Raw genomic sequence first — 24,324 nt, forward strand, 5'->3', positions numbered from 1 at the left:
TGGCAAAGAGAGTTCCTGAGCACCTCCAGATCCTCCTCAGTGTTCCTCGTTGTACCACAAACAAGTGGCCGGGCCCCCGGACACATTCTCTGTGTTTGTGTGTCCATCCGTCTGCGAGGTTGTGTTTATCTTTTTTTTTGCCGTCATCCTCCACGGCGCCGTCCGTCCTCGCTCCTCCAGGCCTCCCGTTAGAAATCCCGGCGAGAGTGAAGGCGACGGCGCTGATCCTGGTCCATTAGGCCGAAGACACACAGAGATCGAGATACTAGCGACAGCTCGCCATCTCTGCGTACTTCTCACATGAATGACCTTCCCAACGGTGTCAGAAGCGTTCGGGCTCACGGCTCCTTCCGGGCTCCTCGATCATCCGCTGATGAAACGATCCCATTTCCTGATTTTTAAAGTGTTTAGCGGTCACTACGGCGGCGGTTTGCGACGTAGAAACACTTTAGGCCAAAAAATAAGAGTTCAGTTGAGAGATTTTGGGGGGATTATCCGTGTTTTCTTTGAGACGTAAAACATCCGTACACATTTACATGTCAGAAGGAGCTGTGTTTTATTTGACGTAATAAACTGAGGAAGTTACATGTTAATATCTATTATATTCATATTATTATTTTTCTCACTTTATTTTTTTATCTGAAGTGTCACAATGTTTCACATCAGAACTCTTCACCGCTCAACGCCAAACATTCCAGTTAAAATGTATTCATGTTTTTTCATATATCACTACATCTTGTCACAAAAAAGAAAGACTTTTTTTTTTACATAAAATGTGAGAAATCTTTTTTTAATTTTTCTTTACATAAAATGTAAAAGAAAAAAATTTGACATCACGTTTTTGTTTTTTTGTGACAAAATGTTTTGATTCATGGAAAAATACTAAGAGAAATCCAAAATCACCTCTGTAATAACTTTTCACTCTAAAATGTCGACGAAATGAAACGAGCATTTTGAACCTGCTTTTATCCAATGTTCATATTCCTGTTATGCAAATGTCCAAAAATAAACCAGGATCTGCGTAACAAAGTATACAAGGACACAAAAAGAGAAATTAAAGATGTTTTAACAGACACATTTTTTTCCTGACGACCCAGAGTCCAGCACACTGTCATTTTAAGCCCCGCCCCCTCTAAATCGCGAATGATGCGAGTGACGCGAAAAGCCACACATAGAATCAAGCGAGTAAACCCACGCGAGGAAAGCGTTGCGGATACTCACGACGCCGTTGGTGTGAACGCAGCGTGAGTGAAGCGATCTTCTGCACGTGCAAACCGTTCGGGCTCGTTCCGAGACGCCTAAATGTGTCCCCTTAATGACCGCTCGATGGCGGCGGGACGGGCCGCTCGCCGCCCGCGTGGCTTTCCGACGCGGCGTGCAGTCGCGGTTCACTTCTCCAAGCAGCTCGATGAGATCCTAATCCCACTTGTTCCTCTTCATCCTCACTCATCCCATCGCTCCGAGTGACCGCCCCCCCCCTTCCTCCCCGCCCTCTCCACTGCGGTCAAGCCAGCCGCCACTTCGGAAAACACAGTCAAGCCAGCCCGCACGATTTTTTTCAGTACACGTATATACCAGACATTACGGTACGAGCGTGTGAAAGCTGTCTTCAAAATAAGAGCGAACTTCCGGTGAACGTGATATGACGAAACACGCCTTTAAATACAGATATAGTGATAGATTAAACTAAATGAAGAGATGAAAAATCATGAATGGTATTAATGATGAACACATTAAATGAAATAAAGTAATTATTCCAATATTGGGATATTCTGATTTAGAATTTCAAAATAAAAGCTAAAGACTTTCACTTCTGATTCATGGTAGAGTACCTCAATGTGTCATCCAGAGATGATCAAGACATTCTGACGTTTGATTTCTAAATGAAAGCACTTCATAAAGAAAATAATAGTAATATATTTCCAATATTTGATATTTCTTTGAAGCAAATCTGTAAGTTTCTTGATAAAAATTACACTGCGGTCTTGTTAATGGTGACCTCTGCTAGGCCCATGATTATTCTCATGAGATATTACTGTGTAGATTTTGAATGAATTCAATTTAAAGTTAGCGAGAAATAAATATAAATCTGTAAGTTTCTTGATAAAAATTACACTGCGGTCTTGTTAATGGTGACCTCTGCTAGGCCCATGATTATTCTCATGAGATATTACTGTGTAGATTTGGAATGAATTCAATTTAAAGTTAGCGAGAAATAAATATAAATCTGTAAGTTTCTTGATAAAAATTACACTGCGGTCTTGTTAATGGTGACCTCTGCTAGGCCCATGATTATTCTCATGAGATATTACTGTGTAGATTTTGAATAAATTCACTTTAAAGTTAGCGAGAAATCAATATGATTAATATTATGGCAATATTTGGATTTTATTTAAAGCAAATCTGAAACTTTCTTCAAAAAAGGTACACTGCAGTCTTGTTAATGGTGACCTCTGCTAGACCCATGAATATTTTCATGAGATATTACTGTGTAGATTTTGAATAAATTCACTTTAAAGTTAGCGAGAAATAAATATGATTAATATTATTGCAATATTTGGATTTTATTTAAAGTAAATCTGAAACTTTCTTCAAAAAAGGTACACTGCAGTCTTGTTAATGGTGACCTCTGCTAGACCCATGAATATCTTCATGAGATATTACTGTGGATTTCGAATAAATTCACTTTAAAGTTAGCGAAATCAATATGATTAATATTATTGCAATATTTGGATTTTATTTAAAGCAATTCTGAAACTTTCTTCAAACGGGGTACACTGCAGTCTTGTTATTGGTGACCTCAGCTAGGTCCATGATTATTTTCATGAGATATTACTGTGTAGATTTTGAATAAATTCAGTTTAAACTTAGCGAGAAATCAATATGATTAATATTATTGCAATATTTGGATTTATTTAAAGCAAATCTGAAACTTTCTTCAAAAAGGTACACTGCAGTCTTGTTAATGGTGACCTCTGCTAGACCCATGAATATTTTCATGAGATATTACTGTGTAGATTTTGAATAAATTCACTTTAAAGTTAGCGAGAAATAAATATGATTAATATTATTGCAATATTTGGATTTTATTTAAAGTAAATCTGAAACTTTCTTCAAAAAAGGTACACTGCAGTCTTGTTAATGGTGACCTCTGCTAGACCCATGAATATTTTCATGAGATATTACTGTGTGGATTTTGAATAAATTCACTTTAAAGTTAGCGAGAAATCAATATGATTAATATTATTGCAATATTTGGATTTTATTTAAAGCAAATCTGAAACTTTCTTCAAAAAAGGTACACTGCAGTCTTGTTATTGGTGACCTCAGCTAGGTCCATGATTATTTTCATGAGATATTACTGTGTAGATTTTGAATAAATTCAGTTTAAACTTAGCGAGAAATCAATATGATTAATATTATTGCAATATTTGGATTTTATTTAAAGCAAATCTGAAACTTTCTTCAAAAAAGGTACACTGCAGTCTTGTTATTGGTGACCTCAGCTAGGTCCATGATTATTTTCATGAGATATTACTGTGGAGATTTTGAATAAATTCACTTTAAACTTAGCGAGAAATCAATATGATTAATATTATTGCAATATTTGGATTTTATTTAAAGCAAATCTGAAACTTTCTTCAAAAAAGGTACACTGCAGTCTTGTTAAGGGTGACCTCAGCTAGGTCCATGATTATTTTCATGAGATATTACTGTGGAGATTTTGAATAAATTCACTTTAAAGTTAGCGAGAAATAAATATGATTAATATTATTGCAATATTTGGATTTTATTTAAAGCAAATCTGAAACTTTCTTCAAAAAGGGTACACTGCAGTCATGTTATTGGTGACCTCAGCTAGGTCCATGATTATTTTCATGAGATATTACTGTGTAGATTTTGAATAAATTCAGTTTAAACTTAGCGAGAAATCAATATGATTAATATTATTGCAATATTTGGATTTTATTTAAAGCAAATCTGAAACTTTCTTCAAAAAAGGTACACTGCAGTCTTGTTATTGGTGACCTCACCCAGGTCCATGATTATTTTCATGAGATATTACTGTGTAGATTTTGAATAAATTCAGTTTAAACTTAGCGAGAAATCAATATGATTAATATTATTGCAATATTTGGATTTTATTTAAAGCAAATCTGAAGCTTTCTTCAAGAAAGGTACACTGCAGTCTTGTTAATGGTGACCTCACCTAGGCCCATGAATATTTTCATGAGATATTACTGTGTAGATTTTGAAGAAATTGACTTTAAAGTTAGCGAGATATCAATATGATTAATATTATTGCAATATTTGGATTTTATTTAAAGCAAATCTGAAACTTTCTTCAAAAGAGGTACACTGCAGTCTTGTTAAGGGTGACCTCTGCTAGGTCCATGATTATTCTCATGAGATATTACTGTGGAGATTTTGAATGAATTCACTTTAAAGTTAGCGAGAAATAAATATGATTAATATTATTGCAATATTTGGATTTTATTTAAAGCAAATCTGAAACTTTCTTCAAAAAAGGTACACTGCAGTCTTGTTATTGGTGACCTCAGCTAGGTCCATGATTATTTTCATGAGATATTACTGTGTAGATTTTGAATAAATTCAGTTTAAACTTAGCGAGAAATCAATATGATTAATATTATTGCAATATTTGGATTTTATTTAAAGCAAATCTGAAACTTTCTTCAAAAAAGGTACACTGCAGTCTTGTTATTGGTGACCTCACCTAGACCCATGAATATTTTCATGAGATATTACTGTGTAGATTTTGAAGAAATTCACTTTAAAGTTAGCGAGAAATCAATATGATTAATATTATTGCAATATTTGGATTTTATTTAAAGTAAATCTGAAACTTTCTTCATAAAAGTTACACTGCAGTCCTGTTATTGGTGACCTCAGCTAGGTCCTTGAATATTTTCATGAGATATTACTGTGTAGATTTTGAATAAATTCACTTTAAAGTTAGCGAGAAATAAATATGATTAATATTATTGCAATATTTGGATTTTATTTAAAGCAAATCTGAAACTTTCTTCAAAAAAGGTACACTGCAGTCTTGTTATTGGTGACCTCAGCTAGGTCCATGATTATTTTCATGAGATATTACTGTGGAGATTTTGAATAAATTCACTTTAAAGTTAGCGAGAAATCAATATGATTAATATTATTGCAATATTTGGATTTTATTTAAAGCAAATCTGAAACTTTCTTCAAAAGAGGTACACTGCAGTCTTGTTACTGGTGACCCCAGCTAGGTCCATGATTATTCTCATGAGATATTACTGTGGAGATTTTGAATAAATTCACTTTAAAGTTAGCGAGAAATCAATATTATGACAATATTTGGATTTTATTTAAAGCAAATCTGAAACTTTCTTCAAAAGAGGTACACTGCAGTCTTGTTAAGGGTGACCTCTGCTAGGTCCATGATTATTCTCATGAGATATTACTGTGGAGATTTTGAATAAATTCACTTTAAAGTTAGCGAGAAATAAATATGATTAATATTATTGCAATATTTGGATTTTATTTAAAGCAAATCTGAAACTTTCTTCAAAAAAGGTACACTGCAGTCTTGTTAATGGTGACCTCTGCTAGACCCATGAATATTCTCATGAGATATTACTGTGGGAAATTTGAATGAATTCAATTTAAAGTTGGCGAGAAATAAATATTATTAATATTATGGCAATATATGAATTTTATTTTAAGCAAATCTGAAATATCAGCTAAATAACAGGACCTCAAGTGGGAGCTGAACATCAGCTCCATCACTAAAAAGGCATGGCAGGGGACGTTCTTCCTGACGTAGCTGAATTGAACCTGCCAAAGACCATGATGACAGCCAATCGACAGCCTGATGCATGATGACAGCCAATCGACTTGTGCCTCCTGCACCTCGAGCTAATCACTCGAAATCCAGACTGTTTGCTGTCCTGGCTCCTCAGTGGTGGAACGAGCTCCCCACTGACATCAGGACAGCAGAAAGTCTCTACATCTTCCGTCGGAGACTGAAAACACACCTTTTCCGACTATATCTGGATTAAAACACAGATTAGGATTTCAGTGGCACTTAGATAGCACTTACTTATGGTACTTTTGTAGTTCGACTATGTTGAGGAAATGTTACTTCCTGTATTCTTGTTGTTCTTAGTTTGTACTCTGGGTTGAAATGCACTTATTGTAAGTCGCTTTGGATAAAAGCGTCTGCTAAATGACATGTAATGTAATGTAATGATGGTGCACTTCTACACTGCCATCTTCGAGAAATCAATATTATGACAATATTTGGATTTTATTTAAAGCAAATCTGAAACTTTCTTCAAAAGAGGTACACTGCAGTCTTGTTAAGGGTGACCTCTGCTAGGTCCATGATTATTCTCTTGAGATATTACTGTGGAGATTTTGAATAAATTCACTTTAAAGTTAGCGAGAAATAAATATGATTAATATTATTGCAATATTTGGATTTTATTTAAAGCAAATCTGAAACTTTCTTCAAAAAAGGTACACTGCAGTCTTGTTAATGGTGACCTCTGCTAGACCCATGAATATTCTCATGAGATATTACTGTGGGAAATTTGAATGAATTCAATTTAAAGTTGGCGAGAAATAAATATTATTAATATTATGGCAATATATGAATTTTATTTTAAGCAAATCTGAAATATCAGCTAAATAACAGGACCTCAAGTGGGAGCTGAACATCAGCTCCATCACTAAAAAGGCATGGCAGGGGACGTTCTTCCTGACGTAGCTGAATTGAACCTGCCAAAGACCATGATGGTGCACTTCTACACTGCCATCTGCTCCTCCATCACCGTCTGGTACGCTGCAGCCACTGCTAAGGACAGAGCCAGACTGCAGCAGATCATCTGCTCCGCTGAGAGAGTGATTGGCTGCAATCTGCCATCCCTCCAGGACTTGTCTGCTTCCAGGACCCTGAAGCGAGCAAGGAAGATTGTAGCTGACTCCTCTCACCCGGGTCCCCCACTGACTTACATCCCCAGGACAATTTCCTTCCGCGCACCTAATTATTCACTTAAATACACTGCATACACTTAGGAAAAACTCAAGAATTAGAAAAACTCTTCCTTAGACTTTTGTTGCTAACTATGTTATTATTTTTGTGAATGCTGGTAAAGTTATTGCCATATGACTACTTACTTCATGAGTAGATTTGGTTAATTATAACTGAATTGTTTCTGTGTTGAAATATTGTTGCATATGCTGTTGTTGTTTTTTTACTTAATGTCTCAATCACTTTGTTTGGAACTTGTTTTGAGTAAAAATTGGGTACCCGCAAATGGGGTAGTACTATATATTGCCAGCCTACATGGTTGGGCCCCATTTGGGAGTGGCTACAACCTGGGAAAGAAAGCTAAGCTCTGACATGTTTAGAAAAAAGAAAAGCTAAAATCCTGCCCAAACTCACAACAGGGTCTCAGATTTGCTAAATCACACCCTCTTCAAGTCCTGGATTTCAGACAGCCAATTAACTCTTGTGGGTGTTTTGGAAGAAATGTCATCAACATCATTGTAGGCCCTGTCTTGAATGTCTGCGTTCAATTTAGAATTTCCAGGAATAATATTTAGGACATTATGGCCATTTTTGCACTTGTCAATAAATCTGCAAATACAAGAGAACAAGGCCCAATTTTACCCTTTGGACCTTTTTTTGGGGCCCTTAACTCAGACTTATCGGTTCTAAACCTTAGGGTATTCAGATGCCCTTCTTTGAATTTGAAAGGATCCACATCTCAAGTAGATTGGAAGTATGACAAATTAACTAAAAGACTTATGTTGAATATAAAGCAGTAAGGTTATATTCTAGAGAGAATTTGAAGGTCGAAGGTCAGTCTGCAGAGTAGTGTTTGTGTGTGTTAATAATATTTATTTTTCGCTAACTTTAAATTGAATTTCTTCAAAATCTACACAGTAATATCTCATGAGAATAATCATGGACCTAGCAGAGGTCACCCTTAACAAGACTGAAGTGTACCTTTTTTGAAGAAAGTTTCAGATTTGCTTTAAATAAAATCCAAATATTGTCATAATATTGATAATATTGATTTCTCGCTAACTTTAAAGTGAATTTATTCAAAATCTCCACAGTAATATCTCATGAGAATATTCATGGGTCTAGCAGAGGTCACTATTAACAAGACCGCAGTATACCTCTTTTGAAGAAAGTTTCAGATTTGCTTTAAATAAAATCCAAATGTTGCCATAATATTAATAATATTTATTTCTCGCTAACTTTAAAGTGAATTTATTCAAAGTCCCCACAGTAATATCTCATGAGAATAATCATGGACCTAGCAGAGGTCACCCTTAACAAGACTGCAGTGTACCTCTTTTGAAGAAAGTTTCAGATTTGCTTTAAATAAAATCCAAATATTGCAATAATATTAATCATATTTATTTCTCGCTAACTTTAAAGTGAATTTATTCAAAATCTACACAGTAATATCTCATGAGAATAATCATGAACCTAGCAGAGGTCACCCTTAACAAGACTGCAGTGTACCTCTTTTGAAGAAAGTTTCAGATTTGCTTTAAATAAAATCCAGATATTGTCATAATATTGATAATATTTATTTCTCGCTAAATTTAAAGTGAATTTATTCAAAATCTCCACAGTAATATCTCATGAGAATAATCATGGACCTAGCAGAGGTCACCAATAACAAGACTGCAGTGTACCTCTTTTGAAGAAAGTTTCAGATTTGCTTTAAATAAAATCCAAATATTGTCATAATATTGATAATATTGATTTCTCGCTAACTTTAAAGTGAATTTATTCAAAATCTCCACAGTAATATCTCATGAGAATATTCATGAGTCTAGCAGAGGTCACCATTAACAAGACTGCAGTGTACCTCTTTTGAAGAAAGTTTCAGATTTGCTTTAAATAAAATCCAAATGTTGCCATAATATTAATAATATTTATTTCTCGCTAACTTTAAAGTGAATTTATTCAAAATCCCCACAGTAATATCTCATGAGAATAATCATGGACCTAGCAGAGGTCACCCTTAACAAGACTGCAGTGTACCTCTTTTGAAGAAAGTTTCAGATTTGCTTTAAATAAAATCCAAATGTTGCCATAATATTAATAATATTTATTTCTCGCTAACTTTAAAGTGAATTTATTCAAAATCTCCACAGTAATATCTCATGAGAATAATCATGGACCTAGCAGAGGTCACCCTTAACAAGACTGCAGTGTACCTCTTTTGAAGAAAGTTTCAGATTTGCTTTAAATAAATCCAAATATTGCAATAATATTAATCATATTTATTTCTCGCTAACTTTAAAGTGAATTTATTCAAAATCTACACAGTAATATCTCATGAGAATAATCATGGACCTAGCAGAGGTCACCCTTAACAAGACTGCAGTGTACCTTTTTTGAAGAAAGTTTCAGATTTGCTTTAAATAAAATCCAAATATTGCCATAATATTAATCATATTGATTTCTCGCTAACTTTAAAGTGAATTTATTCAAAATCTCCACAGTAATATCTCATGAGAATAATCATGGACCTAGCAGAGGTCACCCTTAACAAGACTGCAGTGTACCTCTTTTGAAGAAAGTTTCAGATTTGCTTTAAATAAAATCCAAATATTGTCATAATATTGATAATATTGATTTCTCGCTAACTTTAAAGTGAATTTATTCAAAATCTCCACAGTAATATCTCATGAGAATATTCATGGTTCTAGCAGAGGTCACCATTAACAAGGCTGCAGTGTACCTCTTTTGAAGAAAGTTTCAGATTTGCTTTAAATAAAATCCAAATGTTGCCATAATATTAATAATATTTATTTCTCGCTAACTTTAAAGTGAATTTATTCAAAATCTACAAAGTACTATCTCATGAGAATAATCATGGACCTAGCAGAGGTCACCAATAACAAGACTGCAGTGTACCTCTTTTGAAGAAAGTTTCAGATTTGCTTTAAATAAAATCCAAATTTTGCCATAATATTAATAATATTTATTTCTACTAACTTTAAAGTGAATTTATTCAAAATCCACAGTAATATCTCATGAAAATAATTATGGGCCTAGCTGAGGTCACCAATAACAAGACTGCAGTGTGATTTATCAAGAAACTTACAGATTTGCTTCAAAGAAATATCAAATATTGGAAATATATTACTATTATTTTCTTTATGAAGTGCTTTCATTTAGAAATCAAACGTCAGAATGTCTTGATTATCTCTGGATGACACCTTGAGGTACTCTACCATGAATCAGAAGTGAAAGTATTTTGTAACTACGCACCATTGTGTTCTAAATCTATTCTGAAATTAGACACCCATTTGCGCATGAATGTGATTTTCTTTAGCTTTTATTTTGAAATTCTAAATCAGAATATCCCAATATTGGAATAATTACTTTCTTTCATTTAATGTGTTCATCATTAATACCATTCATGATTTTTCATCTCTTCATTTAGTTTAATCTATCACTATATCTGTATTTAAAGGCGTGTTTCGTCATATCACGTTCACCGGAAGTTCGCTCTTATTTTGAAAACAGTTTTCACACACTCACACCATAATGCCTGGTATATACGTGTACTGACAAAAATCGTGCGGGCTGGCTTGACTGTGTTTTCCGAAGTGGCGGCTGGCTTGACCGCAGTCCCTCTCCGCCGTCTTCTAATTGACACGCGTTGCGTCAGAGGGGCGAGTGGGAATGCATTCTCACATTTGACTAATGCCCACCGACACAAATCGAGATCTGATTTCTCGCACGCACAGAGCAGGAAATGGGCCCAGCGCTTGTGAGTTAATCAGGTGTGTGTGTGTGTGTGTGTGTGTGTGTGTGTGTGTGTGTGTGTGTGTGTGTGTGTGTGTGTGTGTGTGTGTGTGTGTGTGTGTGTGTGTGTGTGTCCACGGCATTGTCAGGGGGGCTGCAGACTGGACGGGCAGTTTGATTTCAAGGCATTGTGATGATCCGCTTCGACCCTGAACCGCAGCGACAGCTATACAGAGCCAGTGGAGAGAGAGAGAGAGAGAGAGAGAATTTAGGAAATGTTGGTTGAGATAATGCGCTACTGCCTCAAGAGGCCAAACAAACATTCCCAGAATAAGCGTCGGCACACGAAAGTCACACCCGCCGCCACAGCCCCGAGGCAAAGTGACCACGAGTGACCGCGCCATTACATCTCCGACCCTACGCAGTCGCCATGGAAACCGCCGCCGCGTCATCTTTTAATTGGCCCGTAAACGGTTGTCCACAGTGCGCCGGTGGCCCATCGCCCCTCGGATTCGAAGCCACTGATTAAAACACACCCTCGACTTTTAATTTCACGCTCGTATTTGTGTTTGGAGGGTTGCCATGGAGACCCCCAGCAGGGCAGCGTCGGGCTCATGAAAGGAGGCACTCGGCCGGCCTCACACTTCACAGGCGCCGCGTTCGGTTACCTCTCTTGACTTGGCTGGACGAGACTCGGCTGAAGCGCGGTCGGTCGGACCTCTCGCTCTGGGGAGGCCGCCGCCTGTGAGCCGCTGTCCAGACCCGTAGCAGGTTGACCTCTCCATGCTGTTTTTAATCAAATAGATGAAGAAGTTTAAGTCTCATTAGCTCCGCTCGGCCTGTGCGATGTGAGGTCATTAGTGCTGCCGGTGGTCATCGGATTCCTCGGTGTGCAGCCGGTTGTGTTTCACACCGGACTTCATTGCCTCCTCCCGTGTTGAGCTCCCTGTGCAGAAGAGTTTAAAGCATTTCATTGATCTTTGCGATGTGATTGGTCCAACATCTGCATCACGTCAGGGCTGTTTACGTCCGCGTGGGCCATCCTTATTCATTCAAGCCATGGTCTTCAAAGTCGGGGTGCACCGAGATACCGATACCTCGACTTCGGGTACCGATCAGATGCCGGTGTTTGATCAATAAGCTGAGTTGAGGTCACAGGGATCGTTATTCCACGTGCAGTTCATCAAGCTTTACTATTTTAACTTTGTTAAACAAAATGCGACAAATAAATCCAGAAATGTAAAAACGAGTGAATCGGATCAGCAGCTGGTCCCATCAGCACACCGCTGGCCTGCTCTGACCTTTGACCTCGCCGTGTGGGAGCACGACCGCTCCACCGTCTGTTAACCACGGTGCAATAAATCCAGGTGTTTCGGACGCACCGACAAAATAAAAGCATCAAAAGAAGAAGAAGAAAAAAGCACAACGGGAAAGTTTTTAACCGCCGGTTCTGTTCTTCTTTTCTCGCGGGCGCAGATAGTCGTCGGCGAGCTGTGCGCCTTCTTCACCAAGGCCGAGGGAACCCAGGAGAGGACCATCGTCACCGCAGACTGCTGCCACTTCAACCCCCTGCTGAGACGCGTCGTCCGCTTCCTCGGTGAGCGCTTTGAAAACAGAGAAGAAGAAGAAGAAGAGCTCGACGACACGAAAGGGGAGAACGGTCCTGGGAACACGCCGCGCCGCGTGAGTCGACCGCGGCTCGGCGTGCGGCTGATAACCGGACGAGGTTCAAGGTGTTCGGCATCCCGGCGGGAGGAATGAAGCCGCCGGAACATTTGCATCTCGAGCTGAAGCCGTCGGAGGTGGAGGAACTTCACACCTCCGCCGAGAAGAAAGTGTTGGAGCTATTTCAGGAAGGAGGAAACGCTCCTTTCTTCTTTTTTTATCTCGCAGCGCTGTAACGTGTGTGGAAATCACTCACGCGTCAAACGCACTTCCTCATCTCTACTTCCTCATCTCTTCTTCCTCATCTCTACTTCTTCATCTCTTCTTCCTCATCTCTACTTCTTCATCTCTTCTTCCTCATCTCTACTTCTTCATCTCTTCTTCCTCATCTCTACTTCTTCCTCTCTACTTCTTCATCTCTACTTATTCATCTCTACTTATTCATCTCTACTTCTTCATCTCTACTTATTCATCTCTACTTATTCATCTCTACTTATTCATCTCTACTTCTTCATCTCTACTTCTTCACCTCTACTTATTCATCTCTACTTATTCATCTCTACTTATTCATCTCTACTTATTCATCTCTACTTATTCATCTCTACTTATTCATCTCTACTTCTTCATCTCTACTTATTCATCTCTACTTCTTCATCTCTACTTCTTCACCTCTACTTCTTTATCGCTACTTCTTCATCTCTACTTCTTCATCTCTACTTCTTTTCGGTACTTTATCTTTAATTCTTCATCTCTACTTCTTAATCTCTATTTCTTCAACTCTACTTCTTAATCTCTACCTTTACTTCTTCATCCCTACTTCTTCATCTCTATTTCTTAATCTCCACCTTTACTTCTTCATCTCTACTTCTTCATCTCTGCTTCTTCACCTCTTCTTCTTCGTCTCTACTTCTTCATCTCTCGCCCCCCAGGCGTCTACGCCTTCGGCCTGTTCACCACCACCATCTTCGCCAACGCCGGCCAGGTGGTGACGGGGAACCAGACGCCCCACTTCCTGTCGGCCTGCCGGCCCAACTACACGGCGCTGGGCTGCCAGTCCACCATGCAGTACATCGCCGAGCGCCGCGCCTGCACGGGCAACCCGCTGGTCGTCATGTCGGCGAGGAAGTCCTTCCCGTCCAAGGACGCGGCGCTGAGCGTCTACTCGGCCGTGTTCTCCGTGGTAGGTTGGAGCGCACTGGGGGAGGGGCTTCGTGTTTGCACTTCGTTCTCTGGGATTGAAGTCCAACACATCTCTTGCCGAGACACCAGAAAGTGTTCGTGAATCCGATCGATACCAAATTAGCGTAATTTAGCATGAAGATTTTTGTTTTAAATCCATACAAAACGGTTATGAGCCGGACTATTTCTCCCAGTCTTGTTTCCACTGTGAGATTATCAGGCAGCTAGCTTCCTTTGGACGGACCTAATAGCGTCTTTCAGTCATAATGCTAAGCTAAGCTCACCAGCTGCTGACTGTAGCTTCTTATTGAGTCGTATTGATCCTCTCATCACACTCTCAACAAGAAAGGATGAAAAGTATTGTTTTAAAACGTTCAACTTTATTTTGTACAATTTTTTTATTTTGTCCCACATTCCATATTTGAGCTAAAAAAAAATGTGGCCGACGAAACCTTGAATCAAAACCGATAAACACTTGAATTAGCACGTATGGCAGGGGTGTCAAACTCATTTTCTCCGTGGGCCACTCCATCATGGCTGCCTCTTAAAGGGCCAGTGTAACGGAAACTAGACAAACTACTCCCGAAGATATAGTTAAATAACTCTCTTTGCATTTGATTATAGTTTATTTAAGTGTAGAAATATTGTACATAAGAACATTTCTCTAATATTATAACGTAACCCCATTTAATTTGAAACCTTCAAAATAAAAGTATAGGATTTCTTTTTTCTCCAGGGGCCACATAAAATGACGTGGCGGGCCGGATTCGGCCCCCGGGCCTTGTGTTTGACACCTGTGACTTATGGTATCACTTATGGTATTTTTGTAGTTTGGCTTTCTTGAAGGAACGTTACGTTCTTGATTCTTGTTGTTCTGAGTTTGTATTTTTTAAGGTAACAAAACTCCTGAAACCCTCTTATTACCTTCTAATCTCAGTCTGTTAAAGAGCCATATAGAGTATAAATTTTAACTTTGCTCATGCTGAAATATGTTCTTCTTTACATTTAGACGGGTCTGTATCTGCCCTCTTCTTTAGCGTTTACTTTTTATGCAATTTCTCTATTATTCCAGCTGTGTCCAGTCAAGAATACTAATAACAACGAGACAAAGTTCAGTTTTTTCTTTGCTTTTGATAATGATAATAATCCAGTGAGGTTGTGATGTGTCGGTGTCGTTTGTACCTTTTCTCTGCAGATGTACGTGACGCTGGTGTTCAAGACCAAAGGCACGCGGCTCACCAAGCCCACCATCAGCCTCACCCTGTTCTGCCTGGCCATGCTGGTGGGCGTGGTCCGCGTGGCCGAGTACCGCAACCACTGGGCCGACGTGCTGGCGGGGTTCTTCACCGGGGCAGCCATCGCTGTGTTTTTGGTGAGAGGAACGGACCCGGCAGGAAGCCGGTAACCGCGGCAGGTTGACCACGCCGCGGTACTTTGAGGTTCTCAGACAGCTGGTCTCTTCGTTTCTCGTCGATAAAAAAGTACAACAACAACGTCGATGTCGTACATTTTAAGTGTGGCCGGATTTGCCAGATTACGATTGGCCCATGAACCAAATACAGTCAGTCAGAGTCCATATTTAGCCTCATTCTGTATCTTAACTCGAGGGAGACCGCCCTCCAGACGACCCCACACCATCCGTGGCGGGGTTTAGCCAAGGGGTCAAACCCAATCGCACATCCCTCTTTATTCCCCCCTCCAACCCTCTCGGCCTGGTCTCCCCCCCCCCCCCTCCCCTCCTCTCCCAGGTGACCTGCGTGATCAACAACTTCCAGCGGACGCTGCCGGGTCCTCCTCCGCCGCGCCCCCAGCGGCCCGAGTCCGTGCTGGGCATGCCGATGGTGACGCTGCCCTGCGTGGAGAGTCCACTCGAAAAGTTAAGTGGCCCTCAGGTAAGGGGGGGGCGGGGCGGGGCATGCCTGCTGCGCTCACTGAGGAGGGGCTGAGATGCACACACCCCCCGAGTTACCCTCTGGGCCTTGTGAGACGGGGAATGAGCCTCTGGCGTTATTTCCACCGGAGCCGAGATGTCTGCCGTCCTCTCAGGGTTCCTCCTCCAACATGTGTTGACCTCGCCGGGCGAGCGCGTGGCGTCCTCTGTGGTCCGTCTGCGTCACTAACCCTCACCTGTCTGTCTTCTCCTCTGTCCTCCTCTCACTCTCCTCCAGCATCCTGCACTCTCCTCCTCCCCACCTTACGACGCCTACGTCCAACCATTCTAACCGACCTTGAGCCCCACCTCTCTCTGTCCCCCATCACTCCCCACTTTACCTCCATCACCCGTCACCTAAGTTCTGTTTCCTGCTCGGTTTGGCCCGTGTTCCTCGCCTCCTCCCTCCTCATCCAGCGCATCACTCTTGATTATTCTTTTCTTCACTTTTCTCTCTCTCTCTTTCCTTCGCCATCCTCTCTCTCTCTCTCTTTCTCACTCCTCTCTTTCCCCTGCAGACTCAGCGGGGATCTCCGTTCACCGAGGTCACGTGACCATCAGCCCTATCGGTTCCCCGCCACCCCCGATGTCCTCATACCGTCTCGCTCCATTTCCAGCGAAGTCTAGACCGGCCGGAGGAGCACTCGCCGCGCTGCGCCGCCCACCCGGCCGGGCGCCACGCGGCGCTGCACCGCGCCTACTCCACGCAGGTCTAGACGATGGAGTGCACACACACACACACACACACACAGACACACACAGACACACAGACACACACACACACACACACACACACACACACACACACACACACACACACACACACACACACAGACACACACACACACACACAGACACACAGACACACACACACAGACACACACAGACACACAGACACACACACACACACACACACACACACACACACACACACCTTTCCCGCTGCCCTCTCAAACCCCCGGGGAACCGATAGGCAAAACTCTCTCAAGACTTTTCTCTCTGTCGGACATTCAGGACAGAGTCTGGAACGTCTCTCCTTGTTTTTTGTCTTTTTGAATAAGATTTTTTTTGTTATTTTTGTCTGAACTCTTCGTGTGACGCTCACTTGTGTCCTCAGAGGCTCTTTAAAAGACAAACGGTGACAACTGAGAAGGAGGCACGTTGGATCAAAGGAGCCCTCTGAAGGATGCTGCTGAGATTTACCCTTGGAAACATCCTTTTAGCGAGCCACACACACACACACTCGCACACACACACACACACACACACACTGCACTGGCACAGCAGTGTGAGGAGCAGGGCCCTTGTCTCTGATATCTCTCAGCAGACAATAGCAGACAGGATGAGTACAGACAAGATCTTCACTTGGCTATTTTTCTTCTTCTTTTTTCCTCCCTTCTTCTCTCAGATGGTTGCAGCTTCTCCAAAAAAAAAAACGGATGTGAAACACAAACACATTTGATAAGACTGTAAGCCGAGCTCCCGCCTGCAGGCTGGCAGAGGAAGTGCATCACATCCGGGAGCAAATATCAGTTTTTGTATTCTGAGACGAGACGTTTCATACAAAACGCTTTCCGTGTGATGCCAACTGATAGTTCTTTTTTTAATGTTTTTCTTTTCTCACTCTGGACCGGAATTTCTTCCTCGGGGAATTTCGGGAAAAGACTTTCCCGAGTCGTGTAATTATTGTGATTTAATTTCTAAAATTTTGATCCACAGATTTATTTATTGACGTGTACATACTGAGTGGTTGACGTGAGCGTGACAGTTTTGCTGACTTTGATTTGCACACTTCCTCAAATTCTTTTTTAAAAAATTCGCCCTCCTCCTCTCCCTCACTCAACTTCTCTTCTTTGTTCTTTCTTTTTTTTACAACCTCTGGTTTGCTCCCCTCTGTGTGGCATCGTGACTATAACACCATCACTGCTGTGAAAATGTTTCCCTCTGCTGGACGACACACACACACACACACACACACCTGTGGGTGTTGCTGTACCCTTGACCCCCCCCTCTCGAACACTGACCCCTGTTTGTATGATATTGTACATATAACCTTTTTTGTATTGAGTGTTTTTTTTACACGAGCATCACCAACACTCAGTCTAAAGATGTGTGTGTGTGTCTGTGTGTGTGTGTGTGTGTGGGGGGGGGGGGGGGGGTTGTGTGTTTTGTGATAATGTAGGACAGTGAGTATGAAACCACTTCTGGACCACCACCGGAGGACTCACTCATTTGCCCTCTGGACCAATGAGACGCGAGCTGTCATGAGGTCATGAACATGAAGCCCTAAAACGTTTTGATCCATTGTTAATATAATAAACAATAATCATAATAATAATAATAATTAACTTATCGATTAAGAGCTTTACGAAATCTTATCTAAAACCATTCTCACACACACACATTTTGGAGCGATGATTTTTGATCACTTCCTGATGCTTTAATCTTCCTTTGTTACAGAGCGATCTAACGTGAAGAAGGAAAAAGAGAAGAGGAGAAATGACATCGACATCCACAGTTATTAGAATAAAAATATATTAAAACACATTAAAAAGGATCCATATTCAGGACTTTCTCTCTGAGGCGGTATCCCTGCTGTTGTCCTCCTTCCCTTCTTTTCATCATTCTCCTCTTCTCAACTCCTGCCCTTCTCCTCTTCTTCTTCTCCTCTTCTCCACCTTCTCCTCTTCTTCTCCTCTTCTCCTCCTTCTGCCCTTCTCTTCTTTACTCTTCTCCTGCTCCTTCTTCTCTTCTCCTCATTCTCCTCATCTCCTCCTTCTCCTCATCTCCTCCTCCTCATCCTTCTCCTCTTCCTCTCCTCCTCTTCTTCTCCTGACTGACGAGAAACTACAAACAAGATGAAGAACAATGGAGTCCTGACTCCTCGACCCCTGACCTCTGAGGGAGGAGCTCGATTCCTTTGATATTCTTGTTTTGTGAACACGTTTGTGTGAAGACAACAATAAATGGATATTGCAATAAGACGGCACTGTCGGCGTGCACCGCGTGTATTCATGCCACAGGTGTGTGTGTGTGTGTGTGTGTGTGTGTGTGTGCGTGTGAGTTTTCTCCAATCACTAATCACTGAGGGGTTTTCTGTTGGCCAATCACAGCGCAGCACGGTTCATCCGTCCGAATGCACATCTGAGTGCTTGTTTCTTTATTTATTCATTGAGCATTCTGTATTAAATAAATATAAATACTTCCGCACGATTAAAAGATGCTCTTGGATGCATTATGGGAATTGAAGGATGACGAAACGTCCGATATGTCGGCCTTGATCTCCTCAGACGTCTCCGTCTCCGTCTCCCTCCACTTTCAGGTCATGTGATCACATTTCGGCTTCTCAGTGAATCTAGTGTGTGGACCTCTATTACTATTATTATATTATTATCCAGTGATGGATTGAAAGATACTTTACTAACGTAAAGGTAGTAATACAACAATGTGAAAATACCCCAGTGCAAGTTCTGCCTTCAAAATACCAACATAAACCTAAATAAAGTGCAGTACAGTGTATACTATATACAGGACTGTCTCAGAAAATTAGAATATTGTGATAAAGTTCTTTATTTTCTGTAATGCAATTTAAAAAACAAAAATGTCATGCATTCTGGATTAATCAACTGAAATATTGCAAGCCTTTTATTCTTTTAATATTGCTGATTGCTGCTTAAGAAAACTCTAAAATCCTATCTCATAAAATTTAATATTTCCTCAGACCAAGTAAAAAAAAGATTTATAACAGCTGAGTGTTTGTCAAGGCTCAGGAAACCCTTGCAGGTGTTTCGAGTTAATTAGACAATTCAAGTGATTTGTTTAATACCCTACTAGTATACTTTTTCATGATATTCTAATATTTAGAGATAGGATATTTGAGTTTTCTTAAGCTGTAAATCAGCAACAATAAAAGGCGCAATATCTTGATTTGTAATTGCATTACAGAAAATAAAGAACTTCATCACAATATTCTAATTTTCTGAGACAGTCCTGTATATACTGAGTATACTATGTATATACTGGTTATATGACATTATATATCGATACCGACACATCAATGTGTAACACCATTTTAACGTCACTGGTTGAGATGGAGCTCATTTTAGGTTCTTTATGTGAAGTTATTGGTAGTTTAGTCCAGCGGTTTCCAACCTAGGGGTCGGTGTCCTCCAAAGGGTCTCAAGATGGTCAACGGAAGAGGAAAGAATCACTTCCTGTCTCTCACTCACTTCTTTTGGGGTTTGTGAAAATGAACTTATCATTGAGAAGACACAACTTGGGGAGTTTAGTACATCTTTTTGCTGGAGGCGGAGCTTAAATCTGACACATGACTTGAAGCGAGAGGGTGAGCGCTAATCTGTGAGGTAACTTGTAACCATGGCAGTCCAACAGATGAGTGGAGTAAAAAGGCAGTGCAGTAGAAGTATTACGTTATACAAAATGGATACACTAAATTCAGTACAAGTACCTCAGTTGTTCAATAAATGCAATTAAGTAAATTGTTGTCATCAATGCAGCCGAGGCCGAGTTATTTGAGTGTATCAGGCTCTGAAAACACATCAAGGTGAGCTTTGCACTGTCAATGACTGGAGCTGTACATCTAAGATCTGCAAGAGATAATAGAAAAATAAAAACATGAAGTCCTCCCTGTTCTGACCTGTTCTGACCCACCATGCGTGAGGTCCTGCAGCCCTCCTCTGCCATCCTGTGGGTCAACGTCTTCTCACCCACCACATGGATCTGCATCAGGATAATGAAGCAAACAAATGAGGGGAGATTGTTTTTCGATATATATCTATATATATATATATATATATATATATATATATATATTGATATATATAAATATATATATATATTTATATATATAAATATATATATTCTAGCATATTCAATATGCAACAACATAACTCCCCTTTGTGGATTTTCCTTTAAAATTGTATATATTTATATATATATATATATATATATATATATATATATATATATATATATTCTAGCATATTCAATATGCAACAACATAACTCCCCTTTGTGGATTTATTTTTATTTTTAAAAAATTGTAAGTCATGCAGGTTAGAGAATACTGAGACGTGGAATTTAAAAAGATAAAAGAAGTAACATCACTCTCACTCTTCTGACATCCTGCTGGGAGCCTCCTGCTGTCCTGGTGATGCATGTGCAGGTGGAGTCCACCAGGTGGCAATGCACATCATCAATGAGTACTTGTGTTTGTAAAACGAGCCCTACATGAGGACGAGACCAATGAGCTCCATTGTTGTTCATGTTACAGCTAATTGAAGGGATTACTTAAACATCACTGCAGCCTTCATCCTGCATGCTGGATTTACATAACCTGTGTCTCCTTTGTCTCCTTTACCTCATTTTGCTCGGTTTTTTTCCGTTCGTAATTTGCAGCCCGTAAAAACACAAACGGAGAAATTGCAAAAATTAGTCAAAAGGAAACCTCACAGCTCGATCCTGCAGACACGCACCTGCGTTTCCTGAAGAAAAAGTATAAGAAGAAAAAGAAAAGGAAACTGTGCTTGACTGAATTTAAACGACCACCAAAAAACATCCCAGTCAGAGAGGTTCAAAGGATGACGTTGTTTCATATGAAATCCCACCTGCAGCGCCTCTCTCTCTCTCTCTCTCTCTCTCTCTCTCTCTGTGGAGCGTAATCATATATTCTTCCTCTCTGTAGGACCAGTGGTACAGCGGCCGTTAGCTCGGCGAGACACGTCGGTTTGTGAAGTCTTCATCCTAAAAGTATTTTCCTCCTGAAATATTAAAGATAGAAATATATCAAAACATATGAAAGTACGGTAACAGGCCCCGATCTTATGTGTGTTGGTCGTCGTGCCACACGGCTGTTGTTATTTATGTATCGCTACATCATCTAGTCTACATGGATCATCAGCTATAGCGAGGACTTCGCTTTTTTTTTATCATGTATGTTAATTTATTTTAACTCTAAATCTGTCCCTCTGGTCACATGACATCTATTGTTCTGTCCATCCTGGAGAGGGATCCTCCTCTGTTGCTCTCCTGAAGGTTTCTTCCCTTTTTTCCCCCTGAAGGGTTATTTGGGAGTTGTTCCTGATCCGATGTGAGGTCAAAGGTCAGGGATGTCTATGTGTACAGATTGTAAAGCACTCCGAGACAAATTTGTAATGTGTGAAATTGGGCTATACAAATAAACTGAATTGAATTGAATTAATTTAGTAACTTATAACATTCTTCTTTTAAAACGAGTCACCTGGTAAAAAAGAAGAACAAAATAATTCTGAGTTAGCTCGAGACGGCAGCTCATGAAGCTAACGCTAAAGTCTGCTAACAACGGTTAGCATTGTATGCATACAAATTATAAAACAATGAGAAGCCAGCCGTTGCAACATCACTGATTCATTTGTCCCTAATTAATGCTATTTCAGAAGCGCGTTCATCGTAGAAAAAAACGGATAAACATCGATAAAAGGAAGTGACTCGTAATTGAAGAATTTTTTTTATCATCTATGTTAATTTAGTAACTTATAAGATTCTTCTTTTAAAAAGAGTCACCTGTTTGAACAAAAAAAAGAATTAGGAGTTAGCTCGAGATGGCCGCTCATGTAGCTAACGTTAGTTTAATTAGCTAGCTAGCTCGCTATAGACCAGGGGTCAGGAACCTTTTTGACGGGAGAGCCATAAAAGCCAAATATTTCTAAATATATTTCATTGAGAGCCATATAGTATTTTTAACGGATAATAAATTAAATATGTCTTGTTTTTAATACTTGCTGCATGATGCTACGGGGGTGCAGGTGACTTTTTCTTTGCTCCGCCCCGATGCGCGCACACACGCCGGCGAGACGGCGAGCGGAGAAATGTTAACGCGACACGTAGAGACAGAATGAGATGCTGCTGTGTAGAGACGATCAATAACAGACGTTTAGTTTAATAAAAGAACAAAGACGTCTTTAAGAAAGGGACCTTGAATTACTTCTGCTGTGATCAGTCTTTGCAACATGACTGAGACACACAGTGCAAAGTGCGATGCCTTTTATCCTGATTAACTCTATTTAAGAAGCGCCTTCATCGTGGAAAAAAAGGGATGAACCTCGATGAAAAGAAGATCATTGAGTTCCTTTTCAACGTAAAATGTGTCTCTGGGTCTCGATTCCTCGTCTCACTCCTGTCTTCTTGTTGACGCGAGCGGGTGGCAGACGAGGGGCAACGCAGAGAGAGGCGCTACAGAAAAATCCATAACCCCCAGACAACGGGGCATCCCCACTCCCGAGCTCAGATTCCAGCTCCACTCCCTCTCGTCTGCCTCGGGGCGCGGGACCTGTTTCTAAAAGCAGGTGCTGCGGGTCCGGGGCCCATCAGTTACCCCCCCCCACCCCACCCCCATGACAGTTCGGAGGTGAGGCGCAGTCAGCTGTGGCGCCTCCATTGAGGAAGTCGAACATGTCATCATTGTGGTTAAGTGGAGGGGAGGAGGAGGAGGGGGACAAGCCGGATGAGTCATGATGGGACAGACAGAGACGTTGAAGGGAGGGAGCAGAGAGAGAGAGAGAGAGTGTGTCTCTGTGTGTGTGTGTGTGTGTGTGTGTGTGTGTGTGTGTGTGTGTGTGTGTGTGTGTGTGTGTGTGGGGATTCAATTTGTATAGAAATGGAACTACAGAGCAGGTGGAGAGCAACTTATTATGTTCCTGCTACTCCCTACTCTGCCTCTTATTCTCTCTCTCTCACACACACACACACACACACACACACACACAATCCTGCACCAGCACAATAATAATGGAGTTAAATTATAATTGTTCAGGCAGAACTATACTCAATGAAAATGCACATAACCGTGAGCTATTGATTCTGTGTTCTGTGCAGAGGGCGTGAAAGTGAACGCGTTGCCGCGGCGACGACAGGAACTGAACGTATACACTGGAATCGGCCTCCTTCGGAACACGGCGAGCAATTACAGACGGCCGTCGAGGAACACGGGAAGATTCAATCAGGCCAAGATGAGGACTCGTATCCACGTGCTGGATCTGGAGGAGGGCGGGGGGTTAATTAGTATACTTGACTTTAACCAAGCGTGCCGAATGTTGACGGGTTGAGGGATAATGCTTGTTTAGATACACAGGGCGCGGTGTCCATTAATTATTGATGCACTCGCACACACACACACAGAAGCACACACACACATACACTCTCACACACACACACGCACACTCACACACACACACACTCACACACATACACACACGCACACACAACTACACACATCTACACACACATGTACACACACAGACACACACACACACACACACACAACTACACACACATACACACCAGTGGCGGCTGGTGACATTTTGGGGGGGGGGGGGGGGGGGGCGCAGCAATGAGAAGAAAAGAGGTTTTGAGTAGAATATAGTAAAAAACAAAGCTTTATTTCAAGAACACAGCGTGCTCAACACGGTCCAATAACAACTATCAACACACTGTAACTTTGGGCATGAGAGGTTCAGAGCAGCTTTAAGAAACATGGGGTTGGGTTTCAGAGGTTTGCAAAATAAAAGAGTTTCACCCTCGCATGAAAGAGGTTCAGAGCAGAATAGAGTCAGAAAGAGATCACATGTTACATTGGGTGACAGAGCAGACCCACTACTGAAAAGACAAGTAGCCTCCTCTCTTTAAAGTGGTCACTTTACTCTCTGGTTAAAGTCAATCATGTCTGTAACCAGCCTGTTTCCATTATTCTGGAGGGAATGTGTCTG

At 40.7% G+C, this 24,324-nt stretch overlaps 2 protein-coding genes across 5 annotated transcripts in view; one reads left to right on the plus strand and one right to left on the minus strand.

Moving 5' to 3' along the window:
• LOC130189109 (paralemmin-2-like) overlaps positions 1-1,401 on the minus strand; it is an 81,363-nt gene extending 79,962 nt beyond the window's left edge. Inside the window, exon 1 of the mRNA XM_056407776.1 lies at positions 1,222-1,401. The gene's annotated coding sequence lies outside the window, so the exon portion shown is untranslated. The remainder of the gene's footprint in view (positions 1-1,221) is intronic.
• Positions 1-17,944, plus strand: part of plppr2a (phospholipid phosphatase related 2a) — a 59,870-nt gene extending 41,926 nt beyond the window's left edge. Inside the window, exons 4-8 of one of the 4 annotated variants that reach the window (XM_056407780.1) lie at positions 12,266-12,386; positions 13,384-13,634; positions 14,829-15,005; positions 15,382-15,525; positions 17,746-17,944. In XM_056407780.1, the coding sequence (XP_056263755.1) occupies positions 12,266-12,386; positions 13,384-13,634; positions 14,829-15,005; positions 15,382-15,525; positions 17,746-17,814 (762 nt within the window). In that variant the 3' untranslated portion in view covers positions 17,815-17,944. Of the gene's footprint in view, positions 1-12,265; positions 12,387-13,383; positions 13,635-14,828; positions 15,006-15,381; positions 15,526-16,081; positions 16,327-17,745 lie in introns of those variants that run through there. The other 3 variants (XM_056407779.1, XM_056407781.1, XM_056407778.1) reach the window with 3 other exon arrangements.
• The last annotated feature ends 6,380 nt before the right edge of the window (positions 17,945-24,324 follow it).

Source organism: Pseudoliparis swirei, chromosome 23 (genome assembly GCF_029220125.1).
Source record: "Pseudoliparis swirei isolate HS2019 ecotype Mariana Trench chromosome 23, NWPU_hadal_v1, whole genome shotgun sequence".
NCBI classification, from domain to species: Eukaryota; Metazoa; Chordata; class Actinopteri; order Perciformes; family Liparidae; genus Pseudoliparis; species Pseudoliparis swirei.